This window comes from Hydractinia symbiolongicarpus, chromosome 12, assembly GCF_029227915.1.
Source record: "Hydractinia symbiolongicarpus strain clone_291-10 chromosome 12, HSymV2.1, whole genome shotgun sequence".
Lineage (NCBI taxonomy): Eukaryota > Metazoa > Cnidaria > Hydrozoa > Anthoathecata > Hydractiniidae > Hydractinia > Hydractinia symbiolongicarpus.
In genome coordinates, this window is record NC_079886.1 from 18,833,536 (window position 1) to 18,847,648 (window position 14,113).

The following is a 14,113-nucleotide window of genomic DNA, read 5'->3' on the forward strand; positions in this document are numbered from 1 at the left end:
CATGGCTTAGACGGAGAGTCCTAGAGTATTTAATGCTCATTTTGAGCAACGCAGATCCAATTAGGGCCGTGCTCTACTAGACAACTCCCGGCAACATCCAACGGCCCACATAGTGTGCCATCTCCCCAATTCCCCTCACATGGCTTGGGTTAATCCGGGGCTATGGTAGCAATCACTCGCTCATGTTAGAATTTTGACTGAACTGTAGAATTACCGAAGAGGAACAACGGAAGATATAGTTAAGTATTCTTATATTAATAAAAAGTCCGCAAAAGCATGGAAAAATAAAAAAACATAAAGGCGATCTTTTAAATAACACGGCAAAAGGATGACACCTTATAGATAGATAGATGTGCATGTTTTATATGATTAGCCTCACAAATATAGAGGGACATACCCTGTCTATTATTTTCATGAGAGATCATGGCTTATATGAGGAGTTCTAGAGTATTTAATGCTCATTTTGAGCTACGCAGACCGAATTAGGGTTTTCGCTTTACCAGACAATAATAATAATACTAACAATAATAATAATAAAAATAATAATGAATATTTTTAATGGGATGCCCAGAAGGATCCGTGCAACATCCAACAGCCTACACAAGGTGCCATCTCCCCCAATTTCATCCACATGGCTTGGGTTAAACCAGGGAGAGCTATGGTAACATTTACCCCCCTCCCTCCCCTTCCCCTCCATATTGCTACGCCCAAAAGATGTCAAAACCGTCTCTTGCATAATGTGCGAGAGTTATAACCACTTAGATACGCGCCACAAATGAATATAAATAACAAAGTAGCATCGTCCTGTCCTGAAATTTACATTTTTTTGGTCATTTTTTATCATTAAGATTTGCTATTTCAAATGGCAAAGACATCTCTACGAAGAAAACTCTCAACTCCTATTTCTTGATGCTAGGGTTAAGTGGAGCAGTGACAATTCGATATCCATAAATGCGTACCGGAGATCAACATATATATACCAATAGAACCACTTTGAATTACATTTTAAAATTTGTTAGTAAGAAAATATTGTAAAAGCACATCAAAATATCGTTAGTGATGCGGATGATTTTTGTTACTAAAATTAAAAGTATCATAAATTTACAAAGAACAAGAAGATAAATAAAAGAAACAAACAGCAAAAGAATGTACAACTGTTTTTGTCTCCCTTTAAGTCCCCCCGAAAATCTTCCTAGTATGAAAGGCTTTGTTGGATTCACCCCCTAACACTAACATAAGATGCTATTCAAACGACTGATTTCATTTGAGTGAGTCCTTTGAGATTTGCTTTAGTACGCACCTATTGCAGTCTTAGCTACGTCTATCTTTTAATTATTTTTAGGGGACACTAAAATTACTAGACAGTTTTATAAGAAATATATATTTTGATTAAAAATTACATAACTTTTTTTTAATAACTTGTACACTTAGCATACTAAAAACTCACAAGAGTAGCAAAGCTCTGATAAATCTCTTAATAATAGATAATGAGTGGGCACGCAAAAAATCAAGTTAGATCTTTTATACTTAAGCACGAAAAAGATTTTAGCATCTTTCGTATTTGCAATAACATTTGCACTTCCTAATTTATGATAACTTGTTTCGAAGACTTTCCTTGTTCGAAATATTGTGTCAGGTCTCCACAAAACCATAACTTTTCCATGTTGTTATCATAGCCTTCTATATGGATATGATACAAACCCTAAAATATATTATGGAAGATATTGTTTCGGTGTGTCTGTTCAACATTTATATTATTGTTGAAAGTTTATCATATCTTAAACATAACAGTTTAAACTGCCATTTAAGAAATGATAAAACATCAACAATGACCTAAAATATACGTTAAAATATTTAATTGTGGAAAAAAATTTATAGTCACTTGACTTTTGCAAACCTGTGTTGTGCTAAGACAAAGCAAAATTCGGTTAAAGGTAGAATACAATCTTTACTGTTTCTTTACCGTCTTAAATTACGTAGGCAAAAAACAATAGAATTTACTAATCAAAACGCGTAGTCAGCATTCTGACCACATAAAAATCGTTTGAGACCCAGCGTAATTTTTCACACTTTAAGTATTCCGAATTAAGGTAAGAAAATTTATGCTGGGTCTCCTGGCTACATTATGTGACAAAATCAACATTTTGATGTAACTGTTATGTTCAGCCCCCTTTTTTTTGTTTACTTTGCCAAACTTAATTCCTGGTGCTTAGCGGCATTTATGTAAAGCAAAATCACCATTTTGGTGTCTGTGAAACGACAGGAATTTTATTGAAGCGCTCACAGTGCGATTTTCCACTTTGGTTCAGAGGATTACATAAACAGTTCACCAGTCCATTTTCTTCACTAGAGCTCATTGAGATAAAACCTCAAGGTCTATCTCATAAAGCTCTTGAGTCGAGAATGTTTAAAACTGCTCTCCTACGAGATACTATTTTGTTTTTGCTTTTTTTCAATTAGTGAGTATTTTTGACCTGATGACACATTGTTCAGATTAAGAAAGTGAAACCATACAATGGAAATACGCTCACTGCGTCTACGCCCACTACGAATAAACGCCCTCTTTAAATAAATACCACCTGAACTTAGTAGCTTCTGTTCCTGAACCTGAAACTCTATTTTAGCTAGAAAGATGAGAGAGTCTTTAGTAGTACTAGTTGTGATTTTTATTTTATGTGGTTACTAATTCCACAAACAATAGGTAAATTGTTTTGTTTAATAATAATAATTGTCAGTCTTCGTGTATCAGGGTATCTTTAGAAGAAACCATCCCTGTTGCTGCTAAAAAACGATAATTGGTCCAAAGGACACCCCCTCACATAAACATACTCGTGAAAATTACGTTATTGTTGGCGGTTTGTTATTCGTTAAACGTTAACCGCTTCTTTTGATAAAAAAACTCACATCAGTCAGCCATGACGGAATTGGAAACTTCAAAGTAGGAATTTGCAAATGATAATTTTTATAATCCCCAGGTTGGATAGGACAGGTTCCATTGAAACCAAAATCAAGAAACATCTCGCATGGCATCGGATTGATACTAAAACAAATAAAGGTTACTTCGTGTGAGGTCATTTTTAATAAGCTTTAAGATATTTACTTGTTTTGTATACACTTGCTCCTTCCAAAAAACGTTTTTATCAGCACGTTCTGGTTTGATCGTTCGTTTGGCTGTCTCATTCTCAATCTTCCCTTACCTACTATTAGACGTCTACAAAAGTACAATTACCTTATTCCACGAAGTCAACGCGACCATGTTTTAAATGGCCGTACGCAGCTTCATTCCGCATCCCCCGGCAGATTAAATAATTTACTGACGAACGATTAATGGGTTTTACAATGGGCTAATATCTAGTTACGACCAGGAAAAGTATATTTTGAAAGTGTGTGTATAATAAAATGGATTATTCCAAGTTCCATGTACGCCTTGTTTAAATAATATGTTACAAAATAACACAAAATCCAAAGTACTGTGGTGTATTCATTTTCATTTTTTCAGTTTGCGTTAATTTCATGGCTGATAGCATGAAGTAAGGCAGGACGTTGCTTCTACTTTACAAACAATTTTCTTTAAACAAAGTACCACCTTTCTATGCACGTTCTAGTCATTTCGTCTTTTTTTTCTCAATTTGATTATTAATATATTTACACTAAAACACTTTTATCATCAAATAAAACAGATCAGATTGTTTAGAAACCAAGGCGAAAAAATACCACAGAATACAATAATCACCAAAACAGAAACTTACCAAGTTCCAAGCTTTCCAATGCAAGGCAATGTCCACCATTCCTTTCCGAAACGTTTCTTCATTACATGCTTAACTTGAAATTCGCTTGGAAATGTTTCATTAACTAATGCTCCACCTATTATATTTATTGGCTTCCCAAGAATGACAACCAATGGATCAGGAAAGGTGAAGTACATCAAAACTGGTACATTGTTATCTGCAAAATATAAAAAACAAAAAGCAAGTAGCTTAAGGTAAAACCACCAAGACTGTACTTATGTCCTTATTATTATTATTATTATTATTATTATTATTATTATTATTAACGTTATTTACCCAAAATAGCCACTACTTGTTCTGTTGCCAATAAGAGTCCTGCGAACCGGGTACTAGTGCATTTAAAGCTTCCATTTAAGCTATAGCACCCGTGCAAGCAAAGAAACATCCCAGCTAGACATTAACTTAAGAAGGAATCTCATTCTCATGCTGAACGTTAAGCAGAACCAGTCGATTCAGACTTCATAGTTTCTGGCATGACTAGGCCAGGGATTGAACCGACTACATTTTGCACCGAAGAACGCTCTACTACAAGTCCACCAGTCTATTTATAGTATACTAGTCGTTAGCCCGTGAAAAATCCACGGGTTCGCCCGTCCTTTTTATACCGCATTGCGTGCTTCTCGCTACTTGCGCAGCTAAGCTATTATTTTGCGTGACAGACAGAGAGACGTATACGGGTATTATAATATAGATTGTGACAACTTGGTTGCTGTTTCTTTGGTTTTTCCAAAACGAAGGCTTACACCAATGGTCTTTTTCTGACGTTGGGTTAACTGCTATGTGCAATTTGTCTCAACTGTTAGCTATCTTTAAATATTCGACACACACTCGAGAAGTAATTGGACTACATATCAATGACCTTTCATGGTCAGCGTTATACAGAATCTCCTTGTTAATGTTAAAGAAGCAAAAACTACTTATTGTTTTGAGACTTTTAAGGGGTTTCATTTTTAAACGCAGACAACGAGGTACTTACCGCAATTTTTAAACTCAGCATTTTCGGCGTAGTGCATTCCACTACTGATGAAAAAAACGAAGATCCAAAGATGTCTCAAATTAAGCATTTTCTTTTTGTTGCTTTGCAATAGAGAAAGTAATAAAAAGTGTTATTTCCGTTCCGTTCGTTTAGCAACGTAATGAAGAGAAATATGGAAACACAAACAGTATAAATTGTTTGTTCTCTGTATCATGTTTCAACAAAAAGCTACACGCAGTACTTGGCTGCTTAGAAATCTTTTTTACAGGTCAATGATTTTTACCCATATAAGGGAATATGTGATTTCACATCAATGGATCATAATCTAAAAGCCAAGTAAAACCAACACATTTAGAGCCGTATTTCATTTTTATTTGATCAGCTTGCTTAGCTATAACTTTCTGTGGTCACATGAGATGTATTACTGCCGATGTTTATAAAATGTCAAACGTCAAATTATATCGGTCACTCTTTTCATGTTTAAGTAAAACATTATTTTTGTTTGTTCCTACGTAGGCAGGACACCTTTTTGTGTCATGTTAACATCACCTGTGTATTGTCACGTTAGTCATAAAAACAAAGTGTACTTGCAACATGACTCCAGTGTATATTGTAACGTTGATTTATCGCCTTTGCAGAAGGTCAATTAACTATCAATCACCACGATCACGAGACAAGTATATTATTACACATATCATCATTATGGCTTTTTTACATAAATAAAATATTCATCATGTCAAAGAAATCCTCTAATTTTATTTTGGAAACAAACTTACGTAATAAGTAAGAAATCAACCGAGTATGTACATACTGGCTATCTGGAAGTCATCCGTTGAAACCACTGCGAGTGGCAATAGGGCTACTTTAAGTATAAAAACTTTCAAGGACAGAAACTTACGTGCATGAAATAGCACTAAATTTTCGCGAATCAATGCTATTAAAAATTTGTCGAGCATTATGACTTTTGCGAATAACATGCAATACTGATAAAACCTGAACAGGGTTGGAAGAAGATTTTCTTTCAAAATTTAAATTAAATTTTCCACTCTTTGCACATTGCACTTACGAGTTAGATCGAACCATCATTTCGACGCGTGTGGTGTGGACGTGTGAAATTTTCTTGAGTTTTCTGAGAAGCTATCTTAAGTAGAATATTAAACGGCTCTCTTTGAAAGTCTTGCAAAAAATTTACGCGACTCTTGAGCTAGAGGCTGTTTGCTCTTCTCCGGTGTTGTTTTCTGATCGCACAATCGACGTAAAACACTTTCTCACTTCTGTTAATCTTGAAAACAGGATACAAGTGTTGAAGAAGGAGTTCAAACTAAGGGAATAATAAGATGTAAACAATAATATGGTCAATGTTTTAGGATTAATGTCATCGTCAGCCATTATGGTAATGTAAAAATGAATATTCATATATATTGAGGAAAAGGAAAAATAAGATATTAAAATCAATGTGATTGTCCGGTTAGCATATTTGCTGTAATGTGATTGGTTGGAGGTTGTCTGCCTTTTTCGAATATTTTTCGTTAATTTCTTTACGTGGTAGAGTAAATGGACTTGCATAATGACACCAGTTGATATAATTGTCAAGCCAAGTCCAAAGATCATGTAAAACGAATTTCCTTTATAATAATATTTCCTAGGAATATCTTGAAGATAATTGTTGTAAATTTCTACACCTGCAAACATGATAAATACAACAGAAGCTGGAATAATGAACCAAACCACGCGAAGCGAAATGTTGTGCACTATGGTTAGATATCGATCGATAGCAAAAACCAAGGTCACACTTATTGAAATAAGTAAAGGGATTTTCCACAGACATACCAACATGACACATGCAAACTCGTTTGCAGTTAACCACTTGAATGAAAGATAAGCTCCTACTGAAATACCCCCAACACTCAAATCTGAAAGAGTTAGTGCAATAAGGAGTTTATTAGGCTTCCCTTTTGTTCTTTTTGCCTTATACAACCCAAGTAAAAACATCAAATTGATAGTAACGATACCAAACATAAGAATAATTGTCAATATTTGTTGAATCGTGTAGCCGGTATCTGTTAATAACCAAGCATTGGCTGTAACAAGGCAATTCCTTTGGAGTCTGGACATATTTTTGTTCATTGTAGCAATGCTGTCCTATTGTGCTGATAACCAAAGATTTTAGTGTGTGAGCTGAAACAACAGATCTAAAAGAGAGTTCTCTCTAATGAACTCCAGTAATAGCACTTTTGTATAACGCTGGGAATCGGAATTTCTGTAAACCCGACATGGAAATGTGAATGGTTTCATTGGATAACACAGGAAGAATGTAAAATATAAATGGTATTGTTATGTTTTAATGGTTTCTTTTATTATTTAGGATCAAAATCTTTAAAACTGTACCTATATTTAAGAATATTTTTTCCCTAAGAGTTGCAACTAGAACAGCTCGCGTGATGAGGTTACATAAATAGATATGAAAATATGAAAGACATGTTTAATGACATGGAATAATTGTCTATCGTCTGCTCTGTTACATAATTGGTTAAGAATAGGTCACAATAAAGTTTGATCACTTTGACCTTAGATGACACGACATGTAGATAATGAGCAGAGCTGCTCCTAACAATAAAAAACTTTAATGGACTTCCGGAATTATTTAAAAGTTGTTCAGATGCCAGTATGATGAAGAAGCGTTCAGTAAAATTTAAGGGTTCCTAAAACTCCTGCATTTCATACACAGAGATTCTTGTCTTTTTAACATTCGAGGCCAGCAACGAAGAAACTTGTTAGCCGCCAAGTAAGCACTAACGGCTCTGACATCAGGAAAGAAACCCAGGGACGAGTTTTATATAAGACTGATTGCCACAAAACATTCTTGGCTGCGCTTTCTAACATTTTGGCATTGCTGCTAAATATGTATAATCTTCGTAATAAAAATAGCAAAATTTTCGAAATATTAATTCTTCAAATACAGACGTTGCCAACCGGAAGCAATCTCTAATGATCTTTTCCAGATACTAAACATTTGAAATTGCGTTCTAAAATTTTAAAATATGGAAATACTTTTAAATACGCTGTAAACATGGTAACAATACGAAACAAACATACACACCTCTTGATAGTGATTTAAAACTTACTGTATTCAAAAATGATAGAAAATATGATTTCTTCATGCAAGTCAGGTTCCAAGCAAACGAATCTAATGTTAGACTTTTCCATAAATGCTATTGCCAAAAAATGTTTGAATAGTACCAGGTTAATTCGTATTAGTAACGCTTTAATATGTGTTCAGACATTTCTTGAGGATGATTTGCTAATATCGTAATGTCAAGATGTCGATACCGACTGGTAGCCTTGTGGTAGAGCGATTGCTTCCAGTGCGCGAGGTCTTATGTTAAAAACACGGCCGAGTTATACCAGAGACTATAAAAGTGTGAATCTATCCTTTCTGCTTAGCGTTTAGCATAAATATAGATTGATATTTTTGGCAGTTGTCTGTTTAAGCGGCTGTTGTGCTTGTACGCCTTTTATAGTTTAAATGGAAGCTTTAGATGCACTATAGCAGTACCAATGGGATCTAAAGAGGTTATCCTGGATAAACAATTTCAATTATAATAATAATAACATACCAGACATAGATGTAAAAAATAATTTTTGTTGTTTGCGTCGATTTCATAAAAAAATGTTCCTTTTTTGGTAGTAAACTTTGCATGGCTTCGACATTTAAAGTACTACCATTTTGACCATAGTCAGAAAGCACAGGGTAAAAAGGTCGAGAAGAAAGATATGTTCGTGAAAACTTGAAATTTTTATTTCTTTTTTTATAAGTTGAAATTTCAACTTTGGTCGTAAAGCTTTTTATAGTTTTCGTTGTAAGTCTAAAGCAACAAAAACATAAAATTGGTTTATCAGAAAAAAAAAATTCAGTTCTTTTTCGCCATATTTATTTTTGCAGAATACTTCGAGTAATATCAAGTAAACTTGTCAGAAATTTGCCCGCCATACATATATCGCGTTTGCTATTCCGGGATTACATAGCATGACTTTTTTCTTTCGCGCCCTTCATTTATATAAGAAGGATTAGGCGTTAAGGTTTTAGTGGCATTGAGTTTGCTCACAGTGTATATTTCATGTTTTCATTTTTTTAAAAAACCCGCAACAATTGTAGGCAAAGCATAAACCTCAAAGCTCTGCATTTGTGTTCGATCTATTAAATGAAAAATATCTTAATTGTTTTTGTTCATACGTAGGTGTGGCGTGGTCATGTTAGCACGGTCCAGTCCCCGGGGAGGAGACCAAAACGCACTTAAGAGAGAAGAACGTACTGATGTTAGTAGCAGCGCACATGTAAATATATGATATTAGTAACGTAATCCAAAATATATAATCCTTATTTTATAAAAGTAGTTTATACTGTGTAACGTGACATAGATGCTACTTTAGCTGATAGATTCGTCAAGAGAACAACATCTAATACTCCGAAACAGAACTTTAATCCATTACCAATCGACATAATCAATGTAATGTGGCAAACATTAAATAAACTTAATGACTCATCCTCAAATGCAATGTGAAGTTATATAGGATATCTATTTTATTGGGATTTTGAATGTACATGCCTATCAGGGAATTACATAAAACTGAGAAGTTATAATTGTCCCTCCTGGAAAAAACAAGGCCCAGAAATCGTGACTCAATCAACCACGCTACCAGTAAAAGAAGCATAATTTATTTAAAAATAGACTATTTAAGAAACCCTATTTAAGAAAAGAATTCGGGAAGATTTCAATCTCGTCCCCAGAGCTTCTTTTTCCCTTTCTGATATGCGTGCTGGCGCGAACAGCCACATATCAGAAAGAGAAAAAGAAGCCCTGGGAACAAGATTGGGAAGATTTAAATTTGTAAGTTGAACCGTTTTAGCTTAGTGGTAATTGCTTAGTAGCTTAATGGTTATAACTCTACCACTTTGTGCGGGAGACCGGGGTTCGTTTCCCCTTGGCGGTAATTCAATATGGGCGAGTGAATGTTAACATAGCCCTGGGTTAACCCAAGCCGTGTGAGGGAAATTGGGGAGATGGTACATTGTGTGGGCTGTGGAATTTTACATGGAGTTGTCTAATGACCCTAATTGGATCTGCATAGCTCAAAATGAGCACTCTCTTTCATTCAAAAAAGATCGTGTTTGATGCATTCAGAAATATCAAAAAACAAAATTACAATTTAAATGTAACTAATAGACTACAAGAAAATAATATTAATAAAATGAAATGTTAATAATTACAAGGCGTGCGAAAAATAAAAATTATAACTCCATTTTTTTACCACTGTGGAAATCGACTTTTTCGCCATTTTTGTCCACGCTTGCTGGTTTCTCTGCAAAATCAGGAATGTCTGTGGACGCCGCTAAACAATCTAAATGCAGAGAATAAAAACAATTATTTTCCTAGACCGGATCCAGTCGGTATTAAAAGTTGACAGCTACTGATAGCTACCATTTTTGTCTGACAGAAAGTATACCTATGCTTCTTGCCTACATATCGTTCTTAAGGTATTTTTCCACTTCGTGAGAGTGCCACTGACTGTACACAGAGGTAGATTTTATAAAACATGACTTGAAAGATGTTTTGATAAAAAACATGTTTCATGCATTAAATGCATTATCAAATAAATAAATAAAGTCAATAAACATAAAAAAAAAATAAAGTGGAATATACCATGTTGTTTTGGATTCAAAACTCTTTCGGCACAAAGAAATTCTAATGGGTCATCTTTAGGTTTGTGTATGTACCAATCCATTATATCGTCCTCGTATTCTTCAATCATTTGATTGCACTAAAAACGTGTTAAACTGAATCACACATGGTTTCCCTTTGAACACGCCTAGTTTTAAGTTTCTAGTTTTAAAAACGTTCGGCAAATTACACACTTGCTGGTATTATAACCAAGGTTTTGCGTAGGATAAGGGTTGGTTTTAAATTTTTAAAATGTGCTGAACATATTCTTGAATCTTTTCCAGGTTCAAATAACTTAGTTTTTAAGCCTGGCTTTAAGCGATTGACAAGGTTGACCCAGATCTTTCTGGAAGCTTGATCTTTTTTGATAGTTGGAAACGGTGTCAATGAAAATAACTCACACAAAATCCACATTTTTGTTGTCTGGTGTACTTCACAAAAACTTTCCTTTTTTAGCTTGTAGCTATCATTGAAGCAATTTCCTACTGCACAATGTAACCCTATTCCACCAACAACAGTGAAAACATACGCGAATGCTCTATTGTTTTGGTGCATTGATATAAATCACACTGTTTGTTAGAGGAAATAAAAATATAGTACAACCGAAAAAAGAGTGAACAGAAAACAACAAATAAATAAATAAACAAGCAAAAAACAACAAACGAACGAACGAACGAACGAATGGTTACCTGGAAATACATTCTGCTTATTTCAAACGTTGGGTCCTCCACCATAGATTCAGGGGCATCTAACTTTAGTTTTAACCCACTTGTTCCCATCATGTCTTCCAACTGTTGTCTAAACATGCTTTTCACTAAGCAAAAAAAGTTAAATTCCCGATAAACTACCGCTCTTGTTCGCTCGAAAAATACTGTAATATATAAATTTATTTCATTATATCTGCATATGACACCATCGTGAGATGAACTGTCTTGGCTAATCCCTACTTTACATCTAGAGCTCCTTTTATTTACCAAATAGATGAGAGAATAATTGTTATAATTTGAGCGAATGCAGCAAAAAAAAGGTTCAGACAGATTTCTTGAGGTTAACATTTGCCGAAAAGGTCCAAAAATAACATATTTTTTTTTTGTACAATAATAACTACGGACCTGAGCAATGAAAACTTTAAAAGTCGGAAAGCCCTATTAGCAGGACAAGAATGTTTTTCGTGGAATAACTCTAGGTCAAATATTTATACGCAAATCTTTGAAACGCAAAGCCCAGACAGATTTTCTATGCAGGATGATATTCTAATTAGTGGACGAGAGAAGAAAAGTAGTTGAAAATTATTTTATCATGCTTTAAATTTTTCAAAAAAAAACATGTAGTATTTTTTCATGAAACAATTTTTTTTTTATTTTTTATAATTTATTAAAAATACAGAAGAAAAAAATATTCCCAGGCGTTTAGGGCGTCAAACTGTGACATACTCCTTTCCTCCGCCCGCCCACCACGTTTGCGCCTCCCCTTTTGAATTAGCACAGCCAGTACTAATAAGGGATATTGACGGTCAAAAAAACAGTGAAGCTCAATAATCTATGTTTCCAATCAAAAAAGAAGCGATCTTTCGCGTGTTATCGCTTGTCGTAGCTAATTGCTGGAAAAGTTTTAAAAAACCAGCGCACTCTTTTTTTTCTGCAATTCGAACTCAACAAAAAAAAGCGAGAACAATCTAGGGACGAGATGTTATAACTAAAAAAGAGTCATAACGGGCCACTTTTATTGTGTAACATTGTGTAATATAACATTGTAACGTGAAGTACGTTGAATGAGCACTAACCAAGTGCTCACTCTGATTTTCTGATGTTTGACTAATATGTTACATGTTTAACTCTGTTTTAATCTTCGCTACAACAAGAAAAAATATTAGTTAACTTACCTCCTTTTAAATATGGAAAATCAGGCCCAGCAATTGATCGATATTGTTCCACATTTTTACATACTTTTTCCAAAATGTCCATTAACCTCAGCTCGCTAAATATGAAAACACATTTTTTCAGTTACATGGACAATAAGTTACGGCAAAGAGACTTCATTCTTAACACTTAGCGTAATACATCAGCGAGCGGGTTTCCATCCGTGGTACTAAAAGTGGAAGCCGCAGACGAACACACTATATACTCCGTTCACCTTTTGCGCAAATGCATCGAAAGGTGGGCAGAGTTAGCTGTGTGTCCTCTTACATTCACGTGATATCGAGCCTTGCGTATGTCTTTGTAGTCATGTAGCTATCAAACTGTTTGAGTCCCTATCCAAAGAGCAGAGGGTCAATCAATTTTAGTTCCTCTTTTCCACCTGCAACCCTCTTAGTAAACACAAACAAACAAACAAACAAACAAAAGCAAACAAACACGGAAATAACCACGCTCAGATTTCTACAGAAGCTTTGTTCAAACCGACAGCAGTGTATGGTAGTATAAAGTGCGCCTTTAACAATCGCAACAATGACAACAAACAACAAACAACGACAATGACGACAATAACAACAATAACAACAAAAATAAAAACGAATACACGACGCCGATAACAACAACAACAACAACAACAGAACAACAACAACAACAACAACAGCAAAAATACTAACGAAGTCTTGTAGTCAATTTTCTTTCCATTTCTTTCGTCAATTTTTTCTTCTCCGTCCAGACGATTTGTTAGCCACAAGCTTTCTTTCACATCTTTAGTTTTGTTGACTTCGATAGATAATTCTTGTGCAAGCACACGACACACTGTTAAGAAAAATAAGTTACCGGAGTCAAGAAACGTCGAAGGGCACAAAAACCAGAAAGAACTTATAATTCTTCCTCAAATAACCCAAGGCGGATCTTGATCAAAATATGTTAAGGCATGACTGCAAAGTTCTATATTCATTTTCACAAGTAATTATATCGGCTGTTTCGATATTAGATCAACGCATTTGGACAAATCCCACTTCTAATCAAATGTGGCTAAAAAGCTGTCCTTGTTTCAACAATTTTTTCTGCAGGCCATCAAGTCGCGGAATTAACCTGTTCGTTTTGCGCAGTGTACGACTTGACATTCATTAAAGATATGATCTTTGTCAGTAAATAGGAAAGGATCCATTAAAAAGCTCTACATTGATAGAAACAAATTTTACCTTGGCATTTTGTAGGTCTTTTATGAGCGTTTTTGGAGTATTCAACTAATTTTGGATGTCTTGGTTTTTTCTCTTCTGAATTTTCTTCTTCTTTTTTCGTATAAACAGCATAAAGAAATAAGAACAACACAACAATATATTTTTGTATCTCCATCTTGATGTGGAATGTCTGCGGGGTGAAACAATCCTCTGTGATTTATTGAATGTTACTACACTCTTTTGAATTCGATTGGATATTTTTTAAAATTAAAACTATCAAATGCTCAGTGAATTTTGAAAACAAAAAACATGCAGCGAGTGAGTTCTGCACAAAGATCACGCTGATCAACTCGTGCGTCGCATACTTTTAACTCGAAATTCGAGTGTTTGTTTTGTTTGTTAGTTTACGATCCACTGCGTCGCAAGTTACACTCACGTGCGTAATATGCAAGCCAGATCTATCATAGTTTAAAACAAAAATCCCTTCGATTAATCATATGTTATGAGCGACTAAATCAATATAATTTTAATC

The 14,113-nt window shown here is 34.7% G+C and overlaps 2 protein-coding genes across 3 annotated transcripts; both read right to left on the minus strand.

Annotated features, from left to right (window-relative positions):
- Nucleotides 1-1,362: 1,362 nt before the first annotated feature.
- Nucleotides 1,363-6,983, minus strand: LOC130622653 (ganglioside GM2 activator-like). 2 transcript variants are annotated; one of them, XM_057438142.1, is made up of 4 exons: nucleotides 4,765-4,962; nucleotides 3,750-3,945; nucleotides 2,905-3,040; nucleotides 1,363-1,702 (listed from the first exon to the last, which is right to left on the minus strand). In XM_057438142.1, exons 1-4 carry the CDS (start codon nucleotides 4,850-4,852, stop codon nucleotides 1,583-1,585), a joined length of 540 nt encoding a protein of 179 aa, XP_057294125.1. In that variant the 5' UTR covers nucleotides 4,853-4,962; the 3' UTR covers nucleotides 1,363-1,582. The 2 variants fall into 2 exon arrangements, 1 of the variants encoding a protein (XP_057294125.1); XR_008981093.1 differs by lacking the exons at nucleotides 1,363-1,702; nucleotides 2,905-3,040 and having other exon boundaries at nucleotides 3,838-3,945; nucleotides 4,765-6,983.
- Nucleotides 6,984-9,885: 2,902 nt separating this feature from the next.
- LOC130622725 (protein canopy 4-like) lies at nucleotides 9,886-14,099 on the minus strand. The gene is made up of 6 exons (XM_057438221.1): nucleotides 13,603-14,099; nucleotides 13,072-13,213; nucleotides 12,367-12,461; nucleotides 11,174-11,298; nucleotides 10,467-10,584; nucleotides 9,886-10,164 (listed from the first exon to the last, which is right to left on the minus strand). Exons 1-6 carry the CDS (start codon nucleotides 13,754-13,756, stop codon nucleotides 10,055-10,057), a joined length of 744 nt encoding a protein of 247 aa, XP_057294204.1. The 5' UTR covers nucleotides 13,757-14,099; the 3' UTR covers nucleotides 9,886-10,054.
- Nucleotides 14,100-14,113: the final 14 nt, after the last annotated feature.

Excerpts from the sequence above, each read along its gene's own strand:
- LOC130622653 (XM_057438142.1), bottom strand. The coding sequence starts at position 4,852 with ATGCTTAATTTGAGACATCTTTGGATCTTCGTTTTTTTCATCAGTAGT. Across the intron at positions 3,946-4,764 it reads TGCTGAGTTTAAAAATTGCG|ATAACAATGTACCAGTTTTG; the intron begins GTAAGTACCTCG and ends TATATTTTGCAG. Across the intron at positions 1,703-2,904 it reads TTCCGTCATGGCTGACTGAT|GGTTTGTATCATATCCATAT; the intron begins GTGAGTTTTTTT and ends AATATATTTTAG.
- LOC130622725 (XM_057438221.1), bottom strand. The coding sequence starts at position 13,756 with ATGGAGATACAAAAATATATTGTTGTGTTGTTCTTATTTCTTTATGCT. Across the intron at positions 11,299-12,366 it reads TTTTCCATATTTAAAAGGAG|TGAAAAGCATGTTTAGACAA; the intron begins GTAAGTTAACTA and ends TTTTTTGCTTAG. Across the intron at positions 10,585-11,173 it reads TAAGCAGAATGTATTTCCAG|TGCAATCAAATGATTGAAGA; the intron begins GTAACCATTCGT and ends ACACGTTTTTAG.